Source organism: Notolepis coatsorum (genome assembly GCF_963971535.1).
Source record: "Notolepis coatsorum genome assembly, chromosome: 1".
Lineage (NCBI taxonomy): Eukaryota > Metazoa > Chordata > Actinopteri > Aulopiformes > Paralepididae > Notolepis > Notolepis coatsorum.
Genome location: NC_140165.1, coordinates 302431427 through 302439110, shown reverse-complemented (window position 1 = coordinate 302439110; position 7684 = coordinate 302431427). Strand labels below are relative to the sequence as shown.

At 40.1% G+C, this 7684-nt stretch overlaps 1 protein-coding gene across 1 annotated transcript in view; it reads right to left on the bottom strand.

The window, feature by feature from the left end:
• Positions 1-1478: 1478 nt before the first annotated feature.
• LOC311225559 (chymotrypsin-like elastase family member 2A) overlaps positions 1479-7684 on the bottom strand; it is a gene marked incomplete at its 3' end in the record, with an annotated part of 98432 nt that continues 92226 nt past the window's right edge. The window contains exon 4 of the mRNA XM_084310905.1: positions 1479-1548. Within this exon, the coding sequence (XP_084167031.1) occupies positions 1479-1548 (70 nt within the window). The remainder of the gene's footprint in view (positions 1549-7684) is intronic.

Below are 7684 nucleotides of genomic sequence, written 5' to 3'. Positions count from 1 at the left end.
TAGGTATTGTGTTTGTAAATATCTGTTTAAAAAAAAAAGTATGGCATTTTACAATACAGAACTTTGAATGCGTTTTCCCAAAAATGAGTTTTAAGAGTTTTTCCTCATACTCTGAGCCAGAAATCTCCACTTCAGTAGCACTCACATACACCAAAACTTCCAGTTCTATTCATATCTATGTTCTGAAGGTATTTACAGAAGGGTTTGTTGATATCGCATTCATACCCTGATTTATATCACATTTTATTCCTAAAAACATGGCGAAATATGGAATTTTACCATAAAAATGGACTGAATGGAGTATTTTCTGATTTATGGAGTGATAAAAAAAGATATCCAAAATCCCCTCTGTAATAACCTTTGGCTCTAATATGTCAACAAAATGAAACTATCATTTTGAAAATGGCTTTATCCAATGTTCAGATTTCTGTCCTGGAATTATATGCAAATTAGTGCATATTTAAGTAGATTATGCCTCATTTGCATATTTAAACATCCAATTTCAGAAAACTTGTAATACAAAAAAGTCTTGTCTTAATATAAGTAATCAACTGGGAAAGTTTCATTGTGATATCTATTAGTTAACTTGTTTACCCTATTCACCTGCAGTGTCTCCCCTTAAGTAAGTTAAGTTATTTATAAAAAAATTACCCAGGGACAGTGCACATTAACCAACATCTTCAGACTAAAGACTTTAGAAAAACTGAAGTATTAGGCCTAACGAATTATTCGTTATTATTATTATTATTATTATTATTATTATTATTATTATTATTATTATTATTATTATTATTATTATTATTATTATTATTATTATTATTATTATTATTATTATTATTATTATTATTATTGGCATATTACTAAATTGTTATTATTATCATCATCATCAAATAAACGAACGAATGCTTCCTCAAATGTTGGCTATACTGAAATTCTACTTATATCTTCTATTTCCTCATCCAAACAGCCAAATATGCATATTTATTGAAAATAGTAGCAGTTGTGTGGTAAATTAATTAAAGACTTTAGAAAAACTGAAGTATTAGGCCTAACGAATTATTCGTTATTATTATTGTACTGAAATTCTGAAAATAGCTTAACTTATATTAGGCCCGTCAATCGTTTGTGGTAATAAAGACTTTAGAAAATAAATACTATACAGTATATCCCACTCTCTGACTCAGTCTCTGACTCCATCTTAGTAGTTACACATCACACACCTGGCTGTGAGCTGTGAGACAGTCCACGTGCCAGCGCTGGCAGCTTTTCCCGCGAGCAGTGGTGCAGTCGTAATATGGGCAATGCCCAAACGCCATGTCCACGCACGCTCCCGCACACGCGCATACATGTTCCCTCGGTTGCGCACAGAACAGATGATTATTATGCATAAATGTTTTAAATGTAATTGTAGTTACAATTTCTTTAATTGAATTAACTTAAACTAGAAAAGTAAATACAAACTAAATTAACAATGTAACTTAGAGAAGGACAGTTTCCTTCAGCGACTCCCCGCCGGAGCTGCACGGCTGCTCCGAGGACTCATTGACACTGGTGGAGAGGCCAGGCACGTGCACACATAGAGGCCAAGGGGTGCTTGAGCACCTGCCTTTTTGAGCCTCATCAAAAAAGTGCCCTTTTTTAAAAGAAAAAGGAAAAAAAACGACTTTTTATTTTTTATTTTTTTTCCCCGTTACGCATTTAGACTGCCCTTCCAACTGAAAAATGTCAGGATAGAATCAAAATATTAGGTAAAGAGAGAGAGATGCCCCATATTCAATTGCAGTTTGCACGGCCTCCTCAGCGTGCCTCTCCGCGGACCTATATATTTTATGCATAGCGTGGGTGGTGATGATGATGATGATAGAAACCGCTGTGACGCATACAGTTGAATGCTGGTATTACACTCATTGAAGGACACGAAGATGTCAAGTCCGATGGGATTTGGGAATCTCAAATACAAATCGGGATTGGAATAAAAAATGCATTTATATTAAACAATACAGAATATACAGCACTTCTTGGGGTCTGTAGGGTAAGCACTTATTCCCTCCCCCCTGAACATTTATGGAGATGTATGGGCCTTTTATGTCAGTGATAAAAGTGTCTTTCAAGGATAAGTGAGCTCCTGCCAGTGGCGGCTCGCCACTAGGGGCGCAAGGGCGCCGACCCACCTGCTGGCCAGCTGCTGTTAAATCAGAGAAGAAGACAATAAAACGTTTTCGTTTTTGTGTTTTATAGCCCTATAAATAATATAAACATGTTTAAAATGAATAATATTTACTCATTTTAAGTATGTTTGTATTTCCAATGCACAATATAACGTTATTATCTAAATTAAAAAAACATCGTTTTCATGAGCAGGAAGTGACGTTTTTTTTTTTTTTTTTTGTATTTCTCGCCCGGGCTAGAAGCGATAGCGCTCTGAGTGCGCGTCACAGTTTGATCGCTGTCTCCGTCACAGCCAATCAGTGCATACGGCGTTGTGCGTTGAAATATGACTATTATGTTGGAATCCGAGCGCGATTTGAAGCGGTCTAGGCAGCAGCGTGAACTTCCGTGAAGAATTTCCATAGCCGCATTTCGCGGAGACGCTCTCTGATTGGCCGACGCCAGTATTTTTTTCCATGGCAGAATTTCACAGAGACGATCTCTGATTGGCCGAATCCAATTTCTAATGTTCCAATTCTAGCTTCTAGCTTGGTTCCTAGGTTGGGCTAGGTTGTTTGTCTTAGCGTGCCGTGACTGCAAGTTCTTTAGACTGTTAAGCTTAGGCACTCTTTCAAAGTTGGTTAAGGTTAGAGTTTGTCTTAGAGCATGGCGATAGAACGCCAGGTAGTTTGCAGTCTGTTCGAGCGGAAATGGACAAAGGAATGTACTTGTTGAGTGTTGTGCTAACGAGCTCAGCTAACACTTGGCTAACAAGCTATATGACGGATTATACACGTTTATCAAGCTCTCCTGCCCTGGACGTTTCAACTAAACAGTGAGTCTCTCTCTCTCTCTCTCTCTCTCTCTCTCTCTCTCTCTCTCTCTCTCTCTCTCTCTCTCTCTCTCTCTCTCTCTCTCTCTCTCTCTCTCTCTGTGCTTAACGTTAACGTTTGTAAATAGTTTTTTTTTAGGAGCAGTACTACTGCTGGCCATTCATGAAGCGAGACATTGCTGATTGTTTATTTATTTTATAACACAAGACTATGACTACCAACTGCCTAGCCAGCCGTGTATCAATCTTGGATGCAATAATAACGTTACTTACCACACTGACTATGTCGATGGCTCATTGATTTAACTACTGCAGCTCTCTCGGATTGAAAATACGTGGATTATGGCTTGTTCAATATCGTCTATGTTTGAATGAATGAATGAATGAGAACTTTATTAACAGATTGCAGAATGGGTACAATACAGTACGGCTCAATACACACAATTGTTAAGGGGATGCAGACCAGAGAAAGACGTTTGTCTTGTTTACATCAGGGTCCCAGATTTTCGATTCATATCGATAGTTTAATAGCTAGCCTTGGCTCGTTTAACAATATGCAAAATATGTGTACAGCCCTGTACTCATACTGAAGTTATTCTTGGTATATAATAGGTCTGATTGTGTAACGAATCGATTCCACGTCGCGCTGTGTGTGAGAGAGAGAAGGAGAGAGGGAGAGATCTGCCTGTGTTTGGAGACGGGCGAGTTTTGTTTCTAACTTTTCTATTTATATTGTGTTTCAAGTTGTGAATTAGAGTCTAGACTATACTTTATTTGACTGGTTGTGTGTTGTTGTAGTAACAGCTGAGCGACTCGTTCATAAGAGCCGATTCATTGCCGTGAGCGTGAGTCGAATCGCTCACGTCTTGCCATGAGTCTTGCGTGGTACAGTACTGTACTGTACGTTTGCAAAATATTTGGTATAGCGCCCTTAGTGGCGAAGTACCCACCGGCCGCCACTGGCTCCTGCACTGATTATTATAGTTCAATATTCAATATTCGATCACCAAAACCCCCCAAAAAGCATAAAAAGGGGGACCCCCGCCCGAATAGGGCCCTTAAAAATCGCGCTCGCGCGCTATGCGCGCTCGGTTAATATATAGTGTAGTGCCCTTTTCAGCCTTTGAGCACCTGCCCCTCTAAAGTCCTGTGCGCGTCCCTGGGAGAGGCGGTAGTGGAGGAGAGGAGTCCGTTGTTATGCTATCGCCTATCGGTATCCTATTATTATGCAAAGTCTAGGTGATAAGTGCCGGCCGGCGCGACGCATTTTTGTGTGCGCGCGTGCACATCCGCGCGCACTTCTGCCTCAGTGACCTATACCTAAACGGCGTTTAACCGCGTTTGTGCACGACTGCATGCCTGCCCGCGAGGCCCTAGGGAAGCATGAGGCCCCGTGCAATTGCACTGCTTGCACGCCCCTAGCGGCGGCCCTGGTTGTATGTACGTTACCATGCATCGAGTTCAGTTGAGTAAAAACCGTTAAGCTACAACAACGTGTTGTCTGATTATTCCAACATAACACTGCACTCAAGTCATTAATCCCCAATCACTTCCCGATCTTATCTATACAAGTCGTTAGTACCTCGTATCTCCAGAGAAACAACCTCGCTTCCTGATCGATGCGTCTGTACTTTTGAAGTTACGCACGGGGCTTCGGACGGTTGTCATGGTTAATGGAACTTGTTTACAACTTAGATAACCATGTAGACTTTCAATTCAAGTAAAAAAGAATGTTGAAAATCAACACACACACAGCCCTCAGTCCCCCACCCACCCACCCCCCCCCCCCCTCCCAGTACAGTGAACAGAGGGTAGTGAATACATGTCATTCTCTGAACCGCTGCACATCCTCCTTTAACACATAATGACTTCACTTCTTCTTAGCCTCCCTTTTCACACTCTACCGCAACTGTGCTCCTTTATCTTCAGCCAGACAAGCCCTCTTAGTGCATCTTTATTATTTAGCACAACGACAACACTAAACACCTTCCTGATAAGTGCAACAAGCTTATGTAATATTCCACTCAGACACCTCATACTGTATATTTAGATAATGGTCTGGGGACCTGGGTGGGGGTCTGGTGTTATCCTTCTAACTCTATTACCTACAGCAATTAAATTGGCTTATAATTTGATACTTATGATATATACGGATTAATCTCACTCCTAACTATGCTGTGAAAAATGTGGGCAGATGATAAACAGACTTTTACGTTCTCATTTGACAAAATAATAATGTTCCGTACTTTTTGATACTTGTTTTTTTATATATATGTTTTTAGGGCATTTGCGCTTTATTGTGGATAGGACCGTTTTGTTTTTTTCAAGGTATAAACACTGTGGATACATTATAGCAGCAGTGTGTGCATGTAATAGGTGTGCTTGTGTGGTGAATTGGTTATTAGAAAAACTGAATATCATCACTGAGTTATTGTTCCATTGTTTCATCCATGTCAAGTGTTTGCTCCGTCACTGAATGGGAAGTATGGACAAATATAATTGAATTTATTTTTAAATGATGGGAAAAACACCAGAAGCTCATAAAAACATGTGCTGAAGGAAAAGGATGAACGTAGAAAACATTACATTGTGCTGATATTTGTCTTTTAAAGTGGGGGCTGTTTTTAGAAAAACAATAGTAGTGAAAATTTTCATCACTTTAAAAATAGAAATATCAGTGTAAGAACATCATGCTTGGTTTATTCATCCCATTCCTCCATGTTTGTAATGGTGGATTACGCCTCTGATCCAAAGAGAAATAATATATCTGTGTTTGATGGAGTTAGGAATATAGTCGAGATACTGACTTCTTGAAACACAACAGACGAGAAACGAGTTTAAAGACAAAACAAGGATTCAATGTCTCCGATGACATCACTAGTGGCCCTATTCAAACAAATTTACTCTCAATAAATGTCAAACTAAATAGATATGTGCAAAATTGCTCATGAATGTGTCCAATTGACAAAGGAACCATATTTTATAAACAAAGCCATGTGATCATGCAGATCAGTTGATTGGACATCATTTGTAAAACAAACTATGTGAACAAACAAGATCTTGTCATTACCACTTTGACTTACACTAATGTTAAAAAATACTATTTATGTTGCCAAATTCACTGACTGTGATTAATTATGCATGACTGTTCACTGTCTCCTTAATTAAGCTTACAATTTGGTATTTGTTTAGTATGATGATGTTATTTTGTGATTTAGAACCAACTGAAAGTGAAAAGAATGTGATGATGAAAACTCAAACTATGTGAAATTGACAAGACTTAATATCAGCTTCACTGAATATTTTCCTGCCTTTGGTCCGATTGCGGCCTCACTTTTAACAATACATTCTTTTGAACGGCTCTTTGGTGCGAATGAAGGGAACCGAGTCATACTTGGTGGGAGCCATTATTTTAGCCTTCTATAACACGCTAAGGATACAAGCTGGGTGGGGGGTTCTGTAGGAACAAATCAGGGACAGGATATATATTCTATATTCAGGTACTGTCCCCGGAAAATCTGGGACATCTTGTCACCTTGATATAGGTCTATATCTTTTCATTAAAATGTTGGTGGACGCTTAATATCACACTCATGTTGGATATCATACATACATTTTAACAATTTGAGGCTTTAAGTATCTAAGTTTGTAACAGAACCAGCTTTCCTTTGATTAGTAGGAAGAGAGTTGTCAAAGCAGTTTTCTTATCAGTCCTGTGGTGATGTAATTTATAGGCATGCTGCGGCCTCAACCCTTAAATCCTTGGACTCTGTATATCACTCCGATTCATCACTAATGATAGATACGACACTCATCACTGTGTCCTGTATGAGAAGGTTGGTTGGTCCTCGCTGATGGAGAGGCGCAACAAACACTGCTATTTGCTCATTTTTAAGGCCCTTATTGGTAAACCTCCGTAAACTACATCATTATTGGAATGGAATTTTGGAACCTATATGGAACCCATTCTAGTGACCGACTGGTCCTTAAGGTCCCTCGAGTTTGCTCAGAACAGGGTAAATCTGCATTTAGCTATGATGCCCATAGCTCATGGAATGAACTCCAACTGTCTAAAGCTTCTCCCCTCTGTTGCAGAGTTTTGTGGAGGAATTTACCATGAGTAAGGATGTACTCAGTCAGATGTAGAACACAGGTTTATTTAGCTCAAACAGAGTATCAAAGTACAAACAGGTCAAGAGTTATGGCGGATGACTCCAGGAGTGACAAGGCCTAAGTATTCTCCATAGAGCTCCCAGAATCCAGTAAAACCTGGCTCTCTATATTAGAGAAAGGGATTGTCTTTGGTTGGGCCCGGTATTGGGTTGGAGGGGGAACCAGGAGGGGGGAGTTATAAGGGGGGGGGGGTGTATCAGGTGAAAGACAAAATGTGGGTAAATGGGGGAGAGTAGACAGATTGGAGAGGTGTTGGGGGAATAACTGTTAGGATGGGGTTTGGTGGAGCCCAATAGCAGAACACAGGAGGAGAGAGAATGGAGCGTTTTAGGGTGTTTTAATATTATTCCCCCAAGTAGACAGGTTACAGGCAGCGAATACAGAAATGTGCGACAGGTACGAGAATGGGTAGTCGGCGAGAGCAGGGGCACTCCTTGTGTTGCACGGGGCGACAGGTACAGGAGTGTGCCGTGGATGAGAGCAGGTGCACTCCTTGTGCAGCACGGGGCAGTAGACACAGGAATGTGTAGT